Source organism: Microtus oregoni, unplaced genomic scaffold (genome assembly GCF_018167655.1).
Source record: "Microtus oregoni isolate MIOR12 unplaced genomic scaffold, Mior012 000061F_ref0000440, whole genome shotgun sequence".
NCBI classification, from domain to species: Eukaryota; Metazoa; Chordata; class Mammalia; order Rodentia; family Cricetidae; genus Microtus; species Microtus oregoni.
This window is the reverse complement of record NW_024543871.1, coordinates 10,578,085-10,602,574: the sequence shown is the minus strand read 5'-3', so window position 1 is coordinate 10,602,574 and position 24,490 is coordinate 10,578,085. Positions and strand designations below refer to the sequence as shown.

At 45.2% G+C, this 24,490-nt stretch overlaps 1 protein-coding gene and 1 pseudogene across 3 annotated transcripts in view; both read left to right on the top strand.

Annotated features, from left to right (window-relative positions):
• The first annotated feature begins 1,885 nt into the window (after positions 1 to 1,885).
• Positions 1,886 to 24,490, top strand: part of Prps2 (phosphoribosyl pyrophosphate synthetase 2) — a 36,145-nt gene continuing 13,540 nt past the window's right edge. The window contains exons 1-5 of one of the 3 annotated variants that reach the window (XM_041640011.1): positions 1,886 to 2,140; positions 10,950 to 11,144; positions 13,975 to 13,984; positions 19,983 to 20,081; positions 21,609 to 21,733. In XM_041640011.1, the coding sequence (XP_041495945.1) occupies positions 2,019 to 2,140; positions 10,950 to 11,144; positions 13,975 to 13,984; positions 19,983 to 20,081; positions 21,609 to 21,733 (551 nt within the window). In that variant the 5' untranslated portion in view covers positions 1,886 to 2,018. The remainder of the gene's footprint in view (positions 2,141 to 10,949; positions 11,145 to 13,974; positions 13,985 to 19,982; positions 20,082 to 21,608; positions 21,734 to 24,490) is intronic. The other 2 variants (XM_041640010.1, XM_041640009.1) reach the window with 2 other exon arrangements.
• On the top strand, positions 21,035 to 21,156 carry LOC121439534 (annotated as a pseudogene).

The window sequence follows — 24,490 nt, the reverse complement described above, 5'->3', positions numbered from 1 at the left end:
ATGGATAAGGAAAATGTGGTACATTTATACAATGGAGCACTGCACTGAAGAAAAAAATGACAGCTTGAAATTTGCAGGCAAATGGATGGATCTAGAAAACATCATATTGAGTGAGGTAACCCAGACCCAGAAAGACAAATATAATATATACTCACTCATAAATGTCTTTTAGACATAAAGCAAAGAAAGCCAGCCTACTAATCACAACCCCAGAGAACCTAGACAACACTGAGGACCTTAAGAGAGATATACACGGATCTAATCTGCATGGGAAGTAGAAAAAGATAAGATCTTCTGAGTAAATTGGAAGCATGGGGACCATGGGAGAGGGTTGAAGGAGAGGGTAAAGAAAGGGAGGGGAGCAGAGAAAAAATGTATAGCTTAATAAAATCAATAAAAATATAAAGTAAGAAAAAACTCATTAGGATATATACACCTTTGTAAGCAGAATGAAAGGGGGCAGAAATTCAACTGGAATGGTGCTTTGGAAAACGTTTTGTTAATCAGCTCATTGGAGTTTGAAAAGAAACCCTTTGGTAAATCCAATTTGCTTGGGTTTAGAGCATTGACAAACAGGGTTCCACTAGACCAAATTGGCCTTGAACTCACCGAGCTCCACCCATATCTGCCTCCAGAGTACTGAGATTAAAGGCTTCCATCACTATGGTTGCCATCCAATTTGCAAAATACAAGGAAGGACCCGAATGAAAAAAAGCTCGAGGATATGAACAATCTCTTCCTAATCCAAGTAACACAGGAAGTACCTTTAGAGTGGGTTAGAATTCAGCTGCAAGTGGCCTTGGCTGTGGATGGCAAGCCGATTCTTGGTGGACATTAGTAGAGCCCAACCATTTATCTGACAAGTTTAATCTGTCTCTCAAGGCTTTTTTTTAAAAAAAAATGTCACTAGGATCACCAGTGCCCCCACTCCTCCACGAGCTCAAGCTAAATCTCTTTACTGATATTTCGCTTGTGCACATTGTTTGGCTCCGATACCGGATTAACTTCCTCAGAAAAGGTGAGGTCTGGGATCAGCGGAAGCAGAGGTATCCTGGAGGAGGCAGGCTCAAGAGAATCAAAGAGAAGGTGCTGTGAAGGGAGCCAGGGGACCAGCCTATCTACATAAAAGTCACTGCAAGCCCATTGAGTAGAGTCAATGGGCTTGGGGCTCAAATGGTGGCTCACATCAATGGCTCCTTTAAGGAGCATCACACCTGATTTATCAAGAACTAGACGCTAAAATTTCCAGGCTTTGTGGACCAAGAGGCAAAAGAAAAGATACTGCGTAGGCATTTATATAACAAGGAAGGAAACGAGTTTTCAGCTATTATTGAAAAATCGAAAACAAAATATACATATCTAAATCAATGAGAGAAAGGAATTGTCGCTGGTGGGAAAACCTTTCTGCAAGTCAAGCTTCAGAGGTAGTGTATACCATCACAGAAAGTGAAACATGCTTCATTCTTGGGTGCAAATGCAGAGCCGCTCTGTGGGTCTCTCCCACATGGACACTGGATGTATCACCCCTGGGTTCTGAGTTTCCGGGTTGAAAGGTGGCTTTTGATGTGAGGCACCCCATGGTCCCTTCCTGCAGTCGCTGGCTCTATGTGCCCACTTCGTCTGGTTCATTGACCTCTTCACTTCGAGGCAAGTCAGAGAGGTCAGGTGTGAAGCATCGACCTCCCCGACGGAGCAACCGCACCTAGGAGATTCTGGACCACCCAGAGCTTCACAACCTGCTGCCCAGCCTGCTTGGGCAGAAGCCACTTCCCAGCACCCTCCAGTGACTAGTCCGTTGCTCCTCCCCTCTCTCTGGTTCCTCCCCCAGCTCCTCCCCTCCCCTAGGTCCCGCCGCGTTTTCCCGCTCCACCAGCAGCCCTGGGCACCGCAGCAGCAACAGCGGCAGCGGCAAGTAGCAGCAATAGGGGCAGCGGCAGTAGCAGGGGCAGCAGCAGTAGCAGTCTGTGTCGCTGTTGCTTTCTCCTTCACAGAGCGCCCCTCACCCCCGGAGCGTCACCATGCCCAACATCGTGCTCTTCAGCGGGAGCTCTCACCAGGACCTGTCGCAGCGCGTGGCAGATCGCCTGGGCCTGGAGCTGGGCAAGGTGGTCACCAAGAAGTTCAGCAACCAGGAGACCAGGTGGGAGTCACACCAGGGCTGAGGCAGGAGCCAACGCATGCCCGGGGCACCTCCGAGGGCGCTGTGCTCTCCCTTCCGGGGCGGGACGGCAGCAACGCGTCTTCAGTGCCACCGCGTCTGCGCCCGGGGAAAAAGAAGTCCAGCCAGGGAGCCCCCCCTTCCATCCCCTCACACACACCCCGCCACCCTGGAGTCTTTGCGCGCTGTTGTCCCTCTAGTGGCCAGACCTCCAGCACCCGGACTTTGGCGACCAGTCGTCCCCTAGGCACCCCAGGCCCCTCTTTTGCGCCGCCTAGCCTGGTATTCTCAGTCCGGAAGGGCGACATCGGTGCAGTCACAGAGCGTCTGAGAGTGGGCGCAGCGTGTGGGCATCACATCAGTGCCGGGAATGGTGGGGGCAGGGAGACATCTGTGGATCTGCCCGCCCCAGTTTCCGAGTCTCTGCCAGACGGCACCCCAGACTAGAGCGTGGTCGAAAAGGTTCTGCACAGGTCCCCGGCACTGGGTTTACCTGGGGAACTTTCGAACGCTTCTTCCAGCGGCTGGCGATCAGAGTGCTGCCAGCTGCTCAGGTGACTCTTCCGAGTAGCCTAGGTGTTGAGCCGTCTTATCCAGAAGGGTGCGTTTGTGTGGGAGTTGGAAAGAGCCTGAGAACATAGGACGCACGTGTTGAAAGCCCCTGGGCTTCCTTTAACTCTGCTGCAACGAATGTTGCGAACTAATAGGTTCTTTGTGTTTATGGACCTCAGCTGCGCACAGCCAGTCTGGCAAAAATTACACCCCTTTCTCACGTGAGCAAGAGGTGGTCACCAGTATTCAGTGCAATCAGGCAGACGGTAGCCCTCCTCCGAAGTTGAACTGGGGGCTCCTTGTCCCACTTGCCCGAGGCCAATTTCTTTTCCTCCTTCTGTTTAGTTCAGTTAACCAACTATACAGTGACAGATAACCCGTTGTACACTTGGCAAAGTTGCATTTCATCCAACAAGTTTACGGAAAAAAAAAACATATAGAGAAAGACCATTCTTCGTATTTACAAAAATTAACTTGAAATGGATCGTAGACAGAAATCTCAAATCTAGAACTTTGAAATTTCCAGAAGAAATCAGAAAATCTTGATGACTTTGAGTCAATCGAGAATTTGTGAAATTAAGGGCATTTTTTTCCTTTTTGTTGTTTTATTTTTGGTTTTCTGAGACAGGATTTGTCTGTGGTATGTAGGATTGTATTGAATTGAGTGTGTTGCCCTAGCAGGCCTCAAACTCACAGGAGAAACCCCCACACACACCTCCCAAGTATTAGAATTACAAGTATATGAGTCTCACCAAACCCAGCTAAGAGTTAGATGAATATCAATGACAAAGATTATTTCTCTAAAGGCTCTATGCATCCCGTGTGACCTTTCCCAGATGGTAAACTCCATTTACATCCCTTGCATGAGAATAGGAGGAACTCTGGACGGCTGGTGGTGTTGCCCTGTAGACAGTTCAGCCTAAGAATGCCCCTTTGGACTTGAGGATGTAGCTCAGTTGGTAGAGTTGCTTGCCAAGTATGCATGAAGCCCTGGATTTGGTTCCCTGTACCACATCAAAACAGGATGTGGTAGCATACACTACAATCCCAGCACTTGGGTGGAAGAAGCAAGAGAAGCGGGAATTCAAGAGCATCCTTGGCTACCTAGGAGATTTGAGACCTGCTTAGCTAAATATAAAACACTTTGCCTTTGTTGGTTGGTTGTTTTTCAGTACTGAGGATGGATCCCAGGTCCTTGTGGATGCTGGGCAAGAAGACAACTGCTGAGCTACATCCACAGCTCCCTTTGTACAAAGAGTTTAATATCTGGAGGGTTCTCTAGGACTTTGGTGAATTGAGCTAGGTTTGAATATTGCAGGATTTTCTCAGTCCCGTCCAAGTTTCAGCAGCTCTGGGAACTCTAATAGAATAAGAGTCTTTGTTCGGAAGGTGTTGTCATGTAAATAGAGGAGACATTTCTGGGCTGAGTGGGTTTTGAAAGTAAGTAAAGCAACTCTTCCTTATTTTCCCAGGGCAGCGCTATCCTTTGCTGCAGAGCATAGCTAATCTAGATGAATTCATTGCTCGGTTAGTATTGGATTTCTGCTACCAGTCCTATATGGGCTGTTGGGTGAAACTCACTGGGATCTTCAAGAGTAATTATTCATACACTTATTTGAAATAGAAAGCAGACTTGTTTTTATTTAGTTTGGGTCCTCTTTTACCCACGTTTGACCATTAGAGATCGTAAGATGGTCAAGACTCCTCAGGCCCGTGTTATGTTTCTTGTGTTTTGCTAATTGGGTTGGGATTTTGTTTTGTTTGCTTTTCCTTCCTTTGAGTCAGGATCTCATGTAGTCTAGCCTGTTCCAAAGTTTACTGTGTCACTAAGTCTAGCCCTGAAATCATGATCCTCCTGCCTTCACCTCCCCAGTGCTTGCTGGAAGTGCCAACACGCACAGCATCTAGCTACAGCTCACATTTCTGTCGCCTCAAAGAGTTTGCAGGGCTAATGTGCTAACTTTTCTTGTGCGCTACACGGGGACAGATGTTGATTTTTACATATAGTCCTCAAATTGGCTGTTCCTGTTTGGCTGTAGAAATGAGAAAACAAAGAGCAGAAACAAGAAAAAGTGGATTCAGTTTATGTAAGGTCCTGTTTCCTCAGTGTCTCTTGTGTAGTGAGGAGAAGTCCGGATGCTGCACCCTAGCCCTCAGCGCCTTGGTTCCTAGTTTTCTCAACTGCTAGTTCATGAGACAGGCATGCTTCCACTTTTACCTTCTCCAAATTCTTTCCATTTTTCAGGGAGCAGTATATTCCAGCTTCTCTTCTCACCCCAGTGAACCCTCCATAACTTGCAGGGCACTGTTCATAATGGCATCCCAGGTCTCTTGTAGGGTTTTACCCTGGTTAATTTACTGCTGTGCCGGGGGACCCAGTATTCTGGTGACTGCCATTTGCCAGGTCACCCAGAACTCGATGGCTTTAAACAATCTGTTTATGGGGCTCCCAGCCCCAAAATGTGTATAGGTCAAAGCAAGGAAGGTTTATTTCTGTTTGCACTGTTGTCAGCTAGGGTGGGTAGTGGGACCTCCAGACCCAGTTTTGAAGATAGCTCACTCATGTGGCTGATAAGTTTGGCTAGCTTTCGCCTGGATGCTTGGCTAAGAACCACTTCACAGGGCTGCTTGGGTTGCCTTCTAGCATAGAAGCAGTTTTCCAAGAGGGAGTGTTTCAAAAGACAGGAAGTAGTTAAGTATTAGTCTGTTAAGGCCTGAGCTTAGAAGCTGGCATATCATCACTTCTAGAACTTTGTATTGGTCAAAACCCTCTTAGGGAAGAGATCAAGAGTCTAGGGAAGAGACTTAGATCCTATGCCACAATAGAGATAAGTGTTATCAAATATGCAGCCATCTTTTACGTTGCCCTAGCCACTCAGCATTGCTTCAGTCTTCTTGTCTGAGGGTCTCTTGTCCTTGAGCTGATCCACGCAGCCTATTAAAGACGGACACCACAAATTTCGGTAGGGATGTCTCCTTTATAAGGAGAAGCAGAACTGACTTGGAAGAAATGTTACCATGGTGTTTCCTGTGCTCCCCTGGACTGCTAGTCATAGGAAGATTGCAGTTCCTTGGTGAGGAAAGGCAGGCCAAAGAATGTGATCTTGTGGGGATAAGCAGTCATAAGATCAGGAGTTGGGAAACTTTTCATAAAGAGCCCGATCATAAATATTTTAGGCATTGCCAGCCACATGCCGTCCGTGTTACTGCTGCGTTACATATCTATACCTATACAGAACAAGTGCCGTATAGGTCAGCAGGGACTGCCTTTCCTCCCGAAGCTTCATGGAGAACTCTATGCCCTTGCCTTTTCCAGCTTTCTAGTCTTTTGCTTACAGGCAGTCTCACTCAGGTAGCCTAGGCTAGCCTTGAACTCTGAGTATGGCTGATGATGACCTTGGACTTCAGATCTTCCTGTCTCCACCTGCCAAGTATCAGAACCACAGGTGGGTGTCACCATACCTGGTTGTTCCCTACTGATAGACTGATAGGGATCAAACTCAAAACTTCCTACATATTGGACAAGCTGGAGTCCCAGTCCCCTTTTCCATTTTTTTTTTTTTTGGTTTTTCGAGACAGGGTTTCTCTGTGGCTTTGGAGCCTGTCCTGGGACTAGCTCTGTAGAACAGGCTGGTGTCAAACTCACAGAGATCCGCCTGCCTCTGCCTCCCGAGTGCTGGGATTAAAGGCGTACGCCACCACCACCCGGCTCCCATGGGACAAATTTAAATGGTTATGGCTGACCATCCTGGTTTATGATCGATCAATTGATTGGCAGGCTTGATTCCATCTGAATGTATACATCCCCCTTGCCATATAATGTAACATATTCAAAGGATTAGGGTATAGATGGGGGGTATTCATTACTGGGACTACCACACCATTCTTATTGGGTGGGGAGGGGGCTATACAAAAAGAGGCTGTGTGCTGTATTTTGTCAGCCCTGAACTATGCAATACTTGCTTTCCAAATTAAATCAGCCCAATACTTGATGTAATTGTGCTACGTAAGTTATTTGTACGTATGTGCACATGAACGCTACGACACACGTAGACAACTTGGGAATCAGCTCTCTCCTTGCTACTTGTAGAAGTAGGATTTTTCTCCTTCCTGCAATGCTATGTTCTCCAGGCGAGCCGCCAAGCTTTTGGGTGTTTCTGCCCTGCTTCAGGCTTCAGACTAGCTGACTCCCAAACTCGAGGCTGTTTGTCCTGCCCAATCCTTGTACCCTATTGTAGGAGTTCTGGGGTTGCAGATACATGCCCAATTAAATTATCCTTCTACTTGATGTAATTGTGTGAATCCAATAGTTGGTACATCCAGCTTCTTCTGTGGATTCCAGGGACTGAACACAGGTTCTCAGGCTTGTGCAGCAAGCATCTGCTTTTATCTGCTAAGCCACCTCGTTAGCCCAAGCATTGTATTCATTCTTTAGCACTCAAAATAAGGAGATAGATTTCAGTTTCTTTCTGTTCTTTTCATCCTGGATTTACAGTGTACTGTCAACATCCATAACAGAGAGCCTTATGCAGGAGTGGGATCGAATATTAAAACCCATTTTCAGAGCCCAGCATGGTGGCACATGCCTGTAATTCTTTTTTTTTTACTGCTACGTGTTCTTTATTCCTTTGCACAAAAAAGTAGCAAGAAGGAGAAGGACAAGGGGTGATCTCCATGAGGTTTTTCATTTTTTTTGAAAACACTTTGGTTTTTATTACTTTTTTAAAATTTATTTATTTATTAAAAATTTCCACCTCCTCCCATTTCCCTCCCACTCCCCCTCCCTCTCCAGTCCTAAGAGAAGTCAGGGTGCCCTGCCCTGTGGGAAGTCCAAGACCTTCTCCCCCTCCATCCAGGTCTAGGAAGGTGAGCATCCAAACAGACTAGGCTCCCAAAAAGCCAGTACATGCTGTAGAATCAAAACCCAGTGCCATTATCATTGGCTTCTCAGTCAGCCCCCATTGTCAGCCACATTCAGAGAGTCCCATTTGATCACATGCTCATTCAGTCCCAGTCCAGCTGGCTTTGGTGAGCTCCCATTATATCAGGCACACTGTCTCAGTGGGTTGACCAACCCCTCGCAGTCCTGACTTCCTTGCTTATCTTCTCCCTCCTTCTGCTCTTCATCTGGACCTTGGTAGCTCAGTCAAGTGCTCCAATGTGGGTCTCTGTCTCTATCTCCAATCTTTGCCAGATAAAGGTTCTATGGTGATAAGCAAGATATTCATCAGTTTGGCTATGGGAGAAGGCCAGTTCAGGTATCCTCTCCTCTGCTGCCCAAGGACCTAGCTGGGGACATCTCCTTGGACACCTGGGAACCCCTCTAGAGCCAAGTCTCTTGCCAACCCTAAAATGGCTCCCTTAATTAAGATATCTTCTGCCCTGCTCCCATATCCACCCTTCCTCCATCTCAACCATCCTGTTCCCTCAAGCTCTCCCCAGTCCTCCCTTTCTCCCATCTCTCTCCTTTCTCCTCATCTCCCCTTCTTCCCACCCCACCCCCACCCCCATGCTCCCAAGTTTTGCCCGGCGGTCTTGTCGACTTCCAATTTCCAGGAGGATAAATATATGTTTTTCTTTGGGTTCACCTTCTTATTTAGCTGTAATTCTTTGACTAAGAAGATGGAGGCAAAAGGAAGAGAAGTTCAAAGTCTGGCTGGGACTCCGAGTGTGTGCCCTCACACCAGATTCTGAAGATGGATTTTTAAGTAGCTATATTCAGTTTTCTCTATTCACTTTCTAGTATGGGGGATGGACCCCCAGGGTTTCCTGTTTGTTTATGCTAATGCCCTCCCACTGAGCTCCATTCATAGCCCCAGGTTTCTGCCTCTTGTCTCAAGCTAAGTTACCTAGAAGCAAAATTCACCTGAAGTCCATAGTGTCCCCAAAACAGCAAAGCTCCCAGCTATTGGAATAGGGTCGCCATTTTAAAATGAGAGTTCTATCAGCGCCGATCTGATTCTTTGTTGTCTGATACTCTGTGAAGGACATGCCAGAGTGTGTGATGTTTTCTTCTCTGTGCAGCAGTCATATAACACGAATGGGCCGACTTTCCAATGCTGAGTACCCCATAGTCTCTAACTTCACATACAGATATTTTTAGACACATGATTTTCAAAATATTGGCTACTACTAAGTCTCTAGGAGCTACAGGATGACAGCTAGCAAAACAAGGAAGTATACCGTAAAGGGATACAGAAAATTACCGATGGAGTGCAACAAAGAGGTGGTGAGAATCCCTATGGCAGCTTGGCCATCCATGTCAGCCAAATGTGGGGAAGATATGGGCAGAATGGGAAAGTGGAGATGGACTTGAAGACTAGCACTAGGAGATTGCAATTATTCATGGGGGGTGGGGGTGGGATGTTAATGTGTAGTCAATAGAAAAGTCACCAGAGAAAGGCTAAGAGAAAAGACGCACACAAACACACACATGTCGAAGCTTAAGCTTGTGCGTGAAAGAAAAATACAAATGTTGGTTTTAGTTTACTTCACAGCTCAGCTCTGATCATCATGGAGAGTTCAAATGCAGCAGGCAATCTTTAGCTTGAATACTGATCTGTATTGCCATGATGATGAGGTCGGAAGAATCCATCCGTGTCGTGGAGCAGAGAGGAAGAGATAGATGTTAAACTCTCGTCTTCCGTAGTGAGAAGTCAATACCTGATGGACACCTCAGGAAAAATCAACTCAAGTCTCTCATGGTAGCTGGAGAATTGAAAATAAATCTCTCTCTAAAAAGCCATCAAAGATTGAAATTGGTTGTCTCCAGGCTGCTGAGAGAGAGAGAGAGAGAGAGAGAGAGAGAGAGAGAGAGCGCCTGGAACTCAGGAATCCTCTTATCTCAGCCTCCTGAGTACTGAGATTACAGGCTGAACTAGCACACTTTGATCATGATTTGATTGTGTGCATGTGGTATGTATACATGCTTCTTTGGTCATGTACATGTAGAGGTCAGAGGTCAGTTCCAGATGTCTTCCTCCATCCATCTCTGCTTTACTTTTTGAGACAGGACTCTCACTCAACCTGGAGCTCATTTATTCAACTGGCTGGCTGGTCAGCCAATGAGTTCCAGGGATCTGCTGTCTCTGCTCTCCCAGAGCTGGGGTTAAGGAGGCCATTGCACCTGGCCTTTTTTTTTTTAAAAGGTTGGTTTTGGGGAGCCAAACTCAGGCCCTCTATGCATGTGCTGGAAGACACATTACCAAATGAGTCATCTCCCCAGCTCCCATGATTTGAATTTTTAAGACAATATCCATGCTTAACTTTAATAACAGAAGAATTACCACAAGGAATTAACAGAGAAGGCCTAGAACTTAGAAAGGTTCTTTGTACGGTCAGCTCTTGACTGGCCTATGGGAACTTAGCTCTCACAGGGATTCCCACACCATTCTTTCATAAGAATAGCCTGTTGTGTGTGAACTATTAATGGCCAGAAAACAATGTGGCTTACACTGAGCTCCCACCAGCCTGTTGCAAAGCTAGCATTTTGGTATGCACTAGGCAGTGGGTGACTACACCGTTCAGCTTCCAATACAAAGCCTGGGCCCTAAGTCTCTGTGTCTACCCTAGAAGGTAACACTTGCCACTTGTCACAGCTCGCTACTGGACACTTTGAGGTGGGCTTCTGTGACTCCCCTCGGGAAGAATGCTTGTAAGTTCCCACCGAGATTGCCTGGTGTACTTTTCCCTTTGCTGATTTTGTCCTGTGTTCAATCCATCTCATAAGTCACAGGCAGGATTGTGACTCTGTGCTGAGTCCCATGATTGTACCTGCTGGATTGCTGAAGTTGGAGGTGGTCTCAGGGAGTCATAGAACCTTGATATTACCCAATGTTGCGATGGCTTATTGTTAATTGTCAACTTGACAGAACCTTGGGTCACCTGGGAGATGGGCCTGTGAGCCAGCCTGTGGGAAATTATTATCTTAATTGTGTTCATGGATGCAGAAAGGCCCATCCACTGTGTGTAGCCCCATTCCCCGGACTGGACCCTAAACTCTGTGAGTGGGAAGGGAGCTGAAAAACAACCTAAGTTCATAGTCTCTGCTTTCCAACCGAGAGTGCAATGTGCACAGCTGCTTTGAGGTCCCGCCGCTTTAACTCCCCAGCCATTATGGGATGTACCTTGAAATGTGAGTCGAAATAAGTGCCCCCCCCACACACACACTGTCACTTCTCTAGAGTGTTTTTAAACAACAACAGGCAAAGAAAACTAAGATGGCGTTGTTCTTTTGTAGCGTTGAGATTGGTGAAAGTGTGAGAGGGGAAGATGTCTATATCATCCAGAGCGGCTGTGGGGAAATTAACGACAACCTGATGGAGCTGCTCATCATGATCAACGCGTGCAAGATTGCATCCTCATCCAGGGTAACTGCTGTGATACCCTGCTTCCCATACGCCCGGCAAGATAAAAAGGACAAGGTAGGCGAGGTGTGTCTTGCCCTAGAAACCCGCTGTGCTCACCACCGTTTCCTTACCCATTAGTAGAGGCTCTGTAAGTTTGCAGAAGTTGGAGAAAATATAGTTGTTCTTAAGCTTTATAAAACATGAGAAAAGTTGGAATTGAAGCAAACATTGAAGGAGCTTCTCTTGGTTGGTTAGGGTCACTATCATAAATTACCAGGAGCTGGGCAGATTTACAGAACAGGCAATTATTCTTTAGTTCATAGACCAGATGTCTGAGGTCGAAGGATGTCAGTACCATGCTTATTCTAGGGGAGAATCCTTCCTGACTCTTCCAAGTCCCCAGACACTCAGGCTTCTCTTGGCCCGTGGCCCCATTGTTTCAATCTCTGCCTTTGTCTTCAAGACACTGTCACTAAATTTAAGGCCATCCTTATTCAGGGTGATCGCATCTCATGATCCTTCACTAATTCCATTTGCAGAGATGCTACTTCCAAGAGGCATTAGTAGGTTCTGGTGCTCAGGACATGGACCTATCTTTTTGGAGGTCTCCATTCAATTCTTTGTAATTTCTTCCAGCTTCCTCTAAGACCCTAGGGAAAAATCTTCCCTGCCTTGCCCAGCTCCTAGGGGCTTCAGATATCCCTTCATTCTGGCTATACTCTTTCAGTCTCTGCTTCTGTCTTCTATGACATGGCTTCTTAAGTTCTGTGTCTCCACTTTTGATGTGGGATTCCCCTCTGTATGCTGTGAATACCATTGGTTAATAAATTGTCTTAGGTCTGTGATAGGGTAAAGTAGAGCTAGGTGGGGAAAACTAAACTGAATGCTGGAAGAAAGGAGGCGGAGTCAGAAGCCATGCACCCGCTGGAACCAGACGGAACTTTACCCAGTAAGCCACAGCCATGTGGCAATACACAGATTACTAGAAATGGGTTAAATTAAAATATTAGCCAGAAATATGCTTAAGCTATTGGCCAAACAGAATTACAAATACTATGTTTTCTGAGTAATTATTTTGGGGCTGAGCAGCCGGGAACTAACAACACACTTACAACACACTTCTATCCTATATTAGGACACTATAATCGGATTTGGGCCACTCTTATCCAAAATGACCACATCTCCATATCTTTACACAATAGCACCTTTCTACAGTGAGATCCCATTCCAGACTTGTAGGCAGGTATGAATTTGGGATGACAGCATTCACTTTTCAACAGTGATTACTTGAAGCTCTTGTTTCAGAAGAGCACTCAAGATTCCCCTAGATTTGAAAAGCAAAATAACCTGTATAAACATGAGTCCATGTCCTAAGATCTCCTTGAATTTTAATCCCAGCATCTTCAGGACCAGTTTCCAGAGTATGTGCCGCACCCAGGCAGTCACTCCGGGTTTCACTAAAATGTGACATGAAGAAGTCCACTCAGCACTCAAGATACGATTTAGTGTATATGGATAGAAAGAGTCAGCCAGTTTCTTCTATAAACGGCTCATTTTTATTGCACCTCCCCAACTGTGTATCTCGCAAACAGAGCTAGAGGACCATATATAACTGGCAGGTATAGGGGGAGGAGGAGGATGGACAGACGTGGCAGGGTAGGTTCAAGATGACAGTGGTCACTGTGGCATGCATGCGTGTGTGAAACTGTAAAACAAATCAGAATCCACATTTATTTATGGACACATCTGACTCTCTATTTCATACGCCATAAAGTACTATTTTCATTTCCCCCTACTCAGTTAAACTTAAGAGCTCACAAGCAGTGGCAAACATGTAGCAGGTTAGGTTCCGTCTACAAGCCACACTGCATTAGGGTACTGCGGAACTTTACACTGACTTTTATGTTACTGAGACTAAAGGATTTATGCTGAATGACTTATAAAATAAAGGGGTTTATTTAGCAGAGCTGGAAAAGCCAAACTCGACTCTAGCATCCTGCCAGGTGTTTACAATGTGGCAGAGAAAAGAGCTAGCCACGTGTAGAAGGGATATGTGTGAGCAAGGAAGAAGAGAGTAGGAATGGACCAGCTTCTTTCTTTTCATAACACACTCTTGGAGGAAGTTGCTCACTGAGATGGTTAATTTTATTTGTCAATGTGACACAGCCCAGAATCACCTGAGAGAAGAAAAACCTCATGAGGGATTGGCTTGGTCGGGTTCTGTTCTGGGCTTGTCTTTGCAAATTATCAGGAATTCATGTCGGAAGACCCAGGGAGAAAATGGGCAACACCAGCCCTCTCTGGCTTGGGTTCTGGCTTGAATAAAAGAAATGCGAGCTGAGGATAAGCGTTTATGCATTCATTCTCTCTGTTCCCGACAGTGGATGTGACTAGCTGCTTGAAGTCCCTTCCCCATCGTGTTTCCCAGGATGATGAGCTGTATCCTAGAATCAGGAGGCAATTCAGCCCCTTTTTCTTTAAGTTCTCTTTGTTTTATTACAGCAACCCAAATGAAACGGATTGGCAAGGGGTTTGCTGGTATGATTAATTTGAATCAAGTGTATTTCTTGTAGGTTTTATATTTTGTTTTTCACGCAGAAGATAAAATTACATTGTGTCTTCAGTAAATTGTTTTCCTTACAGGTGGCCTGTCAGCTTGGGGGGAAAAGGGTGGCATTTGTTGGAACTGCAGATTCTTCTTTAAGGAACACAAATATTGGGACACATTTGGTGGTGGCTGTTGACATCACTGATACATGGTAACATTTTCGAAAGTCGTATTTGCTCATTTCTTTTCTTGTTTTTATTCCCAGTTCTTTGATAGATAAACTAGCTCTGCCCCTTGCATTGCAGAAAATCTGTTGGTCTTTTGGTCTCTGTCCCCTGACAGATGGCATCTGCTGTGCCTACAAAAAGAACTCGATGGGTTTCTCAAAACATCAGGAACTTTATTTGTTACGTTTTTATTACATTTAGTGTGGGGGTGGGGGTGGGGGTGGGGGTCTTTGAGTGTTTGGGTACACCTGGGAAGGCTTTGTCTTTTCCAGCATGTGAGTACCAGGCATGAAACGAACATATGTCATCAGGTTTAGTGACAAGCACCCTTACCAACCGAATCATCTCACCCCATCTTCTCTCGCCCCCAGTGGCTCTGTTTCTCAGAACTGCATTGTATGACCAGCTATCCACCAGTTTCCCTGCTGTTAGATGTTTAGATATGTTTTCTATATGGGATCCTTTTTGAACATGTGTCCCATGCCTTTCCAAACCTAGTGGCAAATAAGACCATCATTCAGAGGGGAGGATATGATGACATTGGAGAAACACTGGGTGCAGCTCAGGAAACTGACACTTTCTGGTAGGGAAGCAACCAGAGCGGTGTTGTATTTTTTTTAGCACCCCTGCAACAGATTACTGCAAACGGGAATGGCTTTAGAAAGCAGCAGTGTCTTCTCTTCTAACTCTGAAGCTCAACAGTCCCAAACCAGGCACCAACATTGCAGCTGCGCCGATGAGTAGTACATGCAGTCGTTGATGGATGGGGTGAACATTTCTCGGGCTTAGTTACACTTTGACATAGTGTAGGTTTCCTATCATTGATCACTTCCCGCAGGACACTCTAGAGCAGGGGTTCTCAACCTTCCTAATGCTGTGACCCTTTAATACAGCTCCTCATATTGTGGTGACCCCCTAACCATAAAATTATTTTCACTGCTGCTTCATAACTGTCATGTTGCTACAGTTATAAATCATAATATAGATATCTGATATGCAGGATGGTCTCAGTGACCCCTGTGAAAGGATCATTTGGCCCCAGGGAGTCAGGACCCACAGGTTGAGAACCACTGCTCCAGCGATTTAAAAGACCAGCCAAGGATGATTTTCCTGGAACCAAGTATCCGCTCTTCGCACTGTTCTCAGCAAGTCTGATTCATGGCCACTCTTATATAGCTATGTAAGCTAAAGGGACCTGTAAGGAGGCCAGGACCCGTGGACTGTTCTGGGGCCATGGCTTCTTTTACTTTTAATCTTACTTTTTTAGTGTGTATGTGTGTCTTTGTGTGTGTCTGTGTGTGTGTGTGTGTGCATGGGTGTGCCCCATGCCACACATGTGGAGGTCAGAGGGCACCTTGGTGGAGTCTGTTTTCTCCTTCCACCTTTCTGTGGGTCCGGCTCAGGCTCGCAGAGCAAGCTCCTTCATCCACTGAGCTCCCTGGCTGGAACCTCCATCCATGACTTCGGATGGGTCTGTGTAGTCAGTATGACCCAAACAACAGTGAGGAAACTCATTCTCCCGTTCGGTTTCATCGGTCAACCCGCCATTCAAGCTGTACCCCTGGCATTCTGGAAAGTTCTCACAATTCACTTCTTCCCTTGAACCATGCAGCCTAGCATGCTGGTGGGAAGCTGCTGGGTGATGGCAATGAAGATTTAGAAGGAAAAATAAGAAACGACTAGAACCTAGTACTGTACTTCCTTTCTTAGCCTACTGTAGCCGTTTCCCAGTGTCTAGGAACCGTGAGGACACCAACCATGATTTGGGATGAAGGAAGGTACTTCTATTTTTTTTCTTCACTTAAGGAGGCAGAAAGCCAGGTGGTGTTTGAATATCGCAGAAAGCCATATGCTACACTTAATCTCTGGCCCGAAACAGAACATTCTTGTTGGCTATGGGAGGAGCTCTGGGCAGCCCTCCCAGGCCGCCTATTGTTTTTTGTTTTTTTCTCTTCCTTTGGGACTGCATTGCCCATAACCTCTAACGGCACAGAGAAATTCTGTGTAATTGCTTCTACCAAGAAGTACTTGCTGGAAATGCCCAGAAAATCTTGGGGTTTTAAACCATCTTCCAAACTTGTTTCGTGTATTTTGACCCTTCGTCCTGTGTATGTGGAACAGTTTATTTAGCTTTGATTTCTAAGCACCAGAACCTAAGGGCAGCTTCTCGCAGGAAAGAAACTGTTTCATAAATGACCACTTAAGACAATGGAATATTCCCACAGGAAAACGGCAATGATGTCATAGTCATTGTCAAAGGCATGACGTAAGTCCTAGACTTGCCAGTTTAGCAGTGAACCAGCTCAGCTTTGAATTCCAACACCAGTTTTCCCTTTCTGAAGGTCACTTACACTCTGCAACTTCAGGCCCTCACCTGTATGCTAAGGACCGTCTTAGCTACTATGGATGAAGATCCTGTCCTATCGTACACAAGCAGACGAGCTTTCTGAAAAAAAACCAAGTGTTGAGATTCAGGGCTGTGTTGAGATTCGAATGGTTCTTGTGACAGCTCAACTTCTATTTTAGTGCAGAAACTGACATAGCCAATATGCAAATAAACGGGTGCGACTGTGTTCCAAAGGTACTTTATGTATGCCTGGTAAAGTCTGGATTTTATGTCACATTCAAATGCTACAAAATCTTATTTTTGACTGTTTTCCAGTGCTTTTCTAAGTGTGGAGACCATCCCTAGCCCCAACCAAGGCATCAGGCAAGTCTAGCCTGTGAGCTGACGTTTGCTGGCTCTTGTAGGAGACACTCAGTAATTACTGGTTTTCTGCTTTTGAGAGAACAGCAGGTTGTGAGCCGGGCAGGGGATAATTACTTCTGAGAGAGTAAAGGGCTGTCAACTTGGATTTTTTTCTTCTTTTTTTCCAAATAATTTGTAAGGTCAGCTTCATATTTCAATGATAAAGTGATCGACACAAATCTCTGGAATCTTGGAGTCTGCATACATGTGTGTGTTTGTCTTTGGGGGAACACGTATGTGCACGAGTCCTGTATACATCTGTGTGCATGAATAAAAACACAAGCTCAGACGTCATTCTTCTGGTGTTCAGTGCTGTCTGTCTTTGGGGGTTTGTTTGTTTTTGTTTCGATGAGGTTTCTCAGCAGCCTAAAACTTGTCAGGTATGCTAGGACGGCCAGTGAGTCGCAGGGTATATGTCAGTCTCCACCTCCCCAGCACAGGGATTGGAAGCACTTGTCACCACACCACAGCCTTTTGATGTGGACTCTGGGGCTTGAACTCAGATACTCACATTTGCAAGGTAAGCGCTTTCTTTACCTGCTCTTTAAATGCCACACTGATTTTTCTCTCTGTAGACTTGTGATGACTTAAATAAGAATGGCCCCTGTAGGCTCTTATGTCTGAATTCTTGGTCTGCACTTGGTGGAACTGTTGGGAAAGGATTGGGAAATGTGGCCTTGGAGCAAGAGGTGTGTCACTGAGTGTGGACTTTGATGTTTTAAAAGCCCACATCAGGCCAGGCCCAGTCTCTCTCCACACCTCCTGGTTATGGGTAAGGCAAGCTCTCAGCACTGCTCTAGTACCACGCCTCCCACCTGCTACCGTGCTCCTCACCGTGATGGTCTTAGATTCACCTCTGAAATTGCTAGTAATCTTCCAATTAAATGATTTCTTTTGGAAGTTCCCTTGGAAGCTGTAATATATACACTGAGGACGTGGTACAGACCCACGTTGGCCCTATAATCGCTGCTTAGGTCTCTGCGAATTCATAGGAGCTTTGCTCATGTTGACTTAAAGGGTCTTGTTTTCTTGGTGTCTCCTCTGACTCCTACACTCTTTCTACCCCCTCTTCCACAGGGTTCCCTGAGCTCTAAAGGGACAGATTTGATGGAGGCGTTGCATTTAGGGTTCAGTGTTTCAAGGTGTCTCCCTCTTGGCATATTATCTGCCTGTGGGTCTCTGTATTTGTTCCCATCTGCTGTAGGAGGAAGCATCTCTGATGACGGCTGAGCAAGGCAGTGATCTATGAGTATAGCAGAATGTCATTACGAGTTATTTTAATCACTACACAGTTTTCAATTTTTATACCAGTATTATTTGGTTTCACCCTAGGTCCTTGGGCTATATAGTCAAAGTTTCTTGGTCAACTAAGTTTCACCTTAGAAGAGAGGGATTATTTCCGAAGTTCTTATAGGTACTTTAAATTGCAATATTTGAGCCAGGCCTTGAAGGATCAGTCACACAGGTATAGATCTGGGGTGAGAAGGGGCAGTTGAATATGTGAGACAAGACATGGCATTCTCTAGAGCAAACAGGGAAGGGCACAGGAGCAGAGGCAAGGGAGAGCAGTTTGGAGTTAGCTACAGCCAGGCTGACCTCAGTCCTTTGGATATTAAAACTGAGAAAATTTGATTCTTTCCCAAAGGCAACATGGAATACTATACAGAAGAGTTAAAAAAAAACAAACAAGAAAAAGAGAATGTAAGTAATGATGAATAGTTAGTATAGAGAAGACTAAACCAAAACAAAACCCACCTTTTGAAAATAAGGAAAAGAGATGCTGGATAGATGAGTTCGTGATAACCAGCACAGGCTGCTGTTCCGGAAGTCCTTTCTTTCAGTTCCCAGCACACACATGGTGGTTCACGGGCATCTGGAACTCTAGTTCCAGGGGATCGAACACCCTCTTTTGGCCTCTGAGGGCACTGCATGCATACATACAGGCAAAAAAGCCACACACCTAAAATTAATTTTAAAAACTTTAAAGAAAAGCACTCCCCCTCTAACCTCAGCACTCTGGAGGCAGCTTCAGGTGGATTTCTGTTAGTTCGAGGCCAGCTGGTTGTACAAAGCATACTCCAGTACATCTAGGGATCTTACAGAGTCTGTCTCAGAAAAGGAAAAACAGGAAAGCCATCCCCATCGTTTCCAGAAAATCTGTTGGTAATGTTAGGGGTATTTCCTCCGATTCCTTATGTGTGTGTAATTAATGTAAAATTAATATATAAATGAGTATGTTTATATATTAATAATGTTGATTGTATACTATTAATTTTATTGATTATACTTATAAATATATACATTTTATAGATATATTTTATTATAAGGGGATATGTAGTTCTTTTTGAAACAACAGGATTGTGTTTGAAAGGAAATAAACATATTATTAACATTTTCATATAATTTTCAGGTTGTATTTTTGTGTGTGGCTTGTTTATGGGCATGCAATGCTATTAATAACTATCTCCACCTACATCATGTCTGGACTATGTCTAGTGATAACTGTGTGGACTCTTTGGTTGATTTGATGTGGGCATTTTTATTGCCAATGATTTATGATGTAGAAACAAAAGCTATAAAGAAGTTAGATAACTTTAGAAAAGGCATAAGGACAGTGATGACAATGAACTTGTTTCTCTGAACGTTGAGTTCTCAATTGCCTATAAGTGTTTTTTGTTTGTTGTTGTTGTTGCTGCTGAATTTGTAGTAGGGTTAGCTTTCATCTCTCAGGGCATGGTACTTCTTTCATAACTGGACTTTGGGGCCTTGGATAAGCTCTTTGATGTTGTTTTGGCTTGGGAGACTTCATATATTTCGTTGTTTCCTTCTAGAACACTCTTAGCCTAGCACTGGCTGGCCTTCCCTTTAAAGTGATCTCTTAAGCCGTCTTGTTGAACCTCCTCATGCTTCCTTACTATTTGAATTATAGAAACTGTAATGTCAAGTATATTCAGTTTGACTTTATTCCTTAGATATTTGTATTCTACTGTAGTGTCAGGTGCATAGCCTCATAGTAGGATACAGAAGGCCGGAGATGTAGTTTAGATGGTAGAGTGCTTGCCCGGGATACAGGAAACCTTGGGTCCCAGCCCCACAACCACAGAAACCGAGCATGGTAGCACATGCCTAGATCGTGGTCATCCTTGGTTGCATTAGTGAGCTGGAGATCAACCTGGGCTATATAAGATCCAGGCTCAAAAACCAACAGTGGCAACCAATGGTCAATATTTAGTAACCAAATGCAATGTGTTAAATGTATCTTTTGTTATCATAGCTTGTAATTCTCCTTGGTTACATCCATGCCAAACCACCCATTTGGTTTCCTCATGAATATCTTTGCAAAAGGACTCTAACAGTTTCCATCTTTGTCTGATATTAAATCCCTGTTTCTATTTTTTAGAGTCGTGCTCCAATTTCTGCTAAACTTGTGGCCAACATGCTGTCAGTTGCTGGGGACGATCACATCATCACCATGGACCTGCATGCCTCTCAGATCCAGGTACCAGCATTGTCTTTCTGCCCATGGTCAGGTCCTAGTTCTCTGTACTTAATTTTGAAAGGTTTAAGAGTTTGCACAGCTATTCTCTGGGCTGTTTGTCTTTCCTGTTTTTGCTGCCATCCCTGTCACACCTTTCCTCCAACTCCTTTTGGAGGAGCAAGGAATACCTTTCATGTGCTTTGCGATTCCACCTAAACATCTGTAAGATAGTTAAAATGATAGCACTGTAGTATGCACTGTGTGTATTTGTGTGCACTTGTGTGCGCATACACATGAAGGCAAGGGGTCAACACCAGATGTTCTCTGCTATCACTCTCCATCTTGTTTTTTATGACGGGATCTTTCACTGGACCCAGAGCTCATCAATTCTGATAGATTGGCTAACCAATGAGCTCCAGGGCTCTTCCCGCCTCTGCTTCCCCAGCACTGCTGCTATAGGATATGCACTATCATGGCCAGCTGTTTTATGGTTTCTGGGGATTCCAATTCAGGACATGATGCTTGTACAACAAGTACTTTACACATCTACGCTCTGAGCCATCTCCCCAGTCCTGCCATACACATTTTTAAGTTCTTCATACCTTCCTTCTTCTATCATTAAAACAGGTCACATTTCACAGTGCCTGCTTATGGTATGTAATGACTGTGAAGTATTTGATTTGTGGTAAGTGCTAGGACTACAGCAATGACAAAAAGCCACCTGCTTTCCCCTCTGCCCTGCAGTGCTGTTCTTTCCCTTGGTGCACTGACCATCACATAAATATCGGAGCATGCCCAGAAAAGGGATGGACCAAAAGATGGCTTGTAACATCTCTACCGTTAGATTTAATTCTGTTACAATTAGCCAAAGGGAGAGAGTTATATAAAGGTAACATTTGGATAAGTAATTCAAATATGATTTAGAGATAGCAGTTATCTTTTTAAAAAAATCTTTTTTTTTTCTTTTAAAAAACCTTTATCCAATTATGCTGCCTATGTTCCTTTCCTCCTGGGGCCTGGTGTGCAGTAGCAGCGAATAGCAGCCTACTTGGGACGCTGCTTGTATGGGTTTCTCTAAGAGACCACAGAAACAGAATTTTCTGCTAGATAGTCGTGTCTCTTTTCTCATGCTGTCTCTAGTTTAGACTTCAGATAGGTATATGGAACACGCTTGAGAAGCTCCAGAGCACAGTAGCCAGGCCATCATGTTGATCTGTACAAACCTGCAGAAAAAGGAACGTGATTGAGACCCTGCACAATCAAGTTCAAGGTCCCCTGACTGCTAGTAAATCCACATCTCAAAGAATTGAGACTTCACCAAGTTTAATGCAGATGAGTTGGAAGGCATAGTAGCTGAGAAGCAGCTTTTCCCCAGTGAATGTGGGCCAAATACATCTCCAATCATGGTCCCTTAGACATGAGATAGGCCCTGTACTCCTGAGGGTTTCCACTGTGCTGAACCACTGACACCACCAACCATGTACTCTAATAAACCTCATACTCAATCCGAAAACAAGCCTGCAAAGTGACATTGATTTCTCTCCTTAGGGATTCTTTGATATCCCTGTGGATAATTTATATGCAGAGCCTGCAGTTCTTCAATGGATTCGGGAGAACATCACTGAATGGAGAAACTGTATTATTGTTTCCCCCGATGCTGGAGGAGCCAAAAGGTACCACGCAAGCGATGCCATGCAGATTTCTGTTTCTACCTGCTGCTTCCCTGCTTTCTGTATTTCTCTGTGTCTTAAGTTAGAAGGCCTGCTTTGTGTCCTGGAGACATAGTTCGCTGCTTTAAGCTATTGCCCTGCAAGCTTGACGGCTGGAGTTGACTCTGCAGAACTTACATAAATGCTGGGTGTGTTTAATGATCTGCCTCTGAGTTCAGCCTCGGAATGCAGAGAGAGGGGAATCCCCAGAGCTGTCTGACTGGCTTGGGCTTTAATTGAGAGACACTGCCTCAATGAAGAAGATAAAAGAACACTCAAGGAACATTTCTGACATTAGCCTGGGACCTCCATGTATGTGTACACACCACACAAAACTACATGAAGAACATTTTATAAAAGTGCTCTCTCTCTCTCTCTCTCTCTCTCTCTCTTCTCTCTCTCTCTCTGTGTGTGTGTGTGTGTGTGTGTGTGTGTGTGTGTGTATGTGTGTTGCTGAAGACAGATAATACTCAATGCCTCATAGATGGTAAGCAAGTACCATTGAGCTATATCCCTTTCCCCAGGAAGCTTGCTTTTAATTATATAACACTCTATCCTATAAATGAGCCACTAAATAGGCCTTAGGCTTTGCCTAGCACAGAAGCCCGTCACTCTCTCCACATTTCACAGCATTTATGAAAATACAATGAACACATATATACTCTCTATCAAAAGGGTTTTAGTTAACAGTTGACTGAATTAGTCCTTTTTTATTGATTGTTATTGAGCTCTACACTTTTCTTTGCTCCATTCCCTGTCTCACCCCTCCCCTTCAACCCTCCCTCAGGGTCCCCACGCTCCCAGTTTACTCAGGAGATCTTGTCTTTTTCTACTTCCCATGTAGATTAGATCTATGTATGTCTCTTCTAAACCCCAACACATGACTAGAGTAGCCAGAATAGAACCCGAAATAGAATTGCAGAGAAATGTATGTCTGAGGAGCAACAAGAGTGGGAAATAGCTACTGCCTGCCCGTATACAGATGGTACTGGGGGCTGTACTTGGGTGGCCTGGCGGGTAGGACTGAGATGGGAAAGGGCAGTCAGCTTGGCCTCTCCCACCTATGCAGGGATCTCCATAAAGCAGGGTGCTGAAAGCCAGACCCAGGCCAATAAGCAGAGCCTTTGGATAAGGGAGAAAGTAGCCACCCACGAGAAATCCAGCCCCAAGCCTATGCCATAGGCAGGTGAATGCAGCGTCTCCCTGGGGTACCCGACTCCCTGGGCTAAGAAAATTAATGCAAACGTTAGTCCCAGGCTGTAGCAGCCCTAAGGAGAAAGTTTGAGTTGGTCAAGGAGCAGTTACTGAACAATGTGACCTGCCATCTGATTATCTAAAGCCAGCTAGCCCTGAGGGCCTGATGTGCCTGGACTCAGTTGTGTATAGCCTTCAGGCACAGCCAGCCAGTGCTTAGGTGCTAGAATGATTGTCAAATGAGCAAGTTCACGGACAAGCTAGCCAGCGCCATCATGGCAGCCTAAGAAAGTAGCACTGAGTGGCCAAGTCAATCAGCTCCATGGACGAGCTTCCAGGAATGTGTGAGCCATTAGAGCGCACGGGGATGAGGTTGCAACAAGAATAATAAGAAGGTAGTGCTGCTCGGACACACTGCTTACTGCAAAGTGAAGCTAAACACCCTGAACCTTGCAGAACTTACCAGCCGCTCTCTGGGAAGATAAAACATGGCAAGAGTCTATTGCCAAAGTAGGGAAAGGTAGGAGAGACCTCTACCCACCAGCTAAAGTAAAGAGGCCCAGAAATGTGAGTCTAGTGTTGGAATCCAGGGTCAAGAATTGCCATTGGACTTCTGAAGGACTCAAAAGTGAAATGACCTTATGTGTGGCCCAGTGGTGGAACATTGCTAGGCATGCCCATTGCCCCGGGTTCCATCCACAGCACTACACGGACACACTGGAGTACATACACATATGCACACACATGCGCACACACACACACACACATGCATGCAGCTTCTCCCCAGTGTTGATATCTTCATCCACCTACAGCCCAGCCGCAGACCTAGAATGACACTTAGGAACTTAGGAATGGCCTACAAAGCAGTCTCAGGGCCCATCCAGTACAGTGTAGGCCCTGATTCTCAGGAGAGCACAATTGTGCTCACAACTGGTGTCCAGTAGCCACTTTGGTTCCCTGCACAAAAGAGGAGAAGGAAAGAGGGCCAGTTACTCGAGAGGGACCTCTGACACTGGCCGGAAGTGCCTCTACACAGGAAGGAGATACATAAAAGTCAGCAGCAGTTAGGGTAGCTAACCCCCAGCTAGGCATGGGTTGGGCTTGGTACCCAGAGCATGATGGGACCAATTGTGACCTTGGTCAATACGTTGAGGTTTGCCTGGGTCTTTTTAGCAGTGTGAGTGACTTTGCAGCGTCATTTCTCCTGGAAATGCTTGCAGTTGCTATGGAAGCTTCCCAAAGTCACGAGGTAGAATATCTATTCACATCTATCAGATCCCTCCTAGGCCAAAGGGTCCAGGAGTATTAGATACCTTGGGTTATAATATCAGGTGCAGGTTGGAATTCATATGCCTATAGCTCCCCATGTAAATATAAAGCTAAGTGCTTTTCAGTATATTCTCATATTTGTGCAATTGCCACCATTGTCCATCCCTAGGATACTTCCATCACATCAAGAGGAAAGAAACCCCATGCCCATTGGCAGTTGCCAGCCATGTCCCTGACTCAGCCTCTAGCTATACCAGC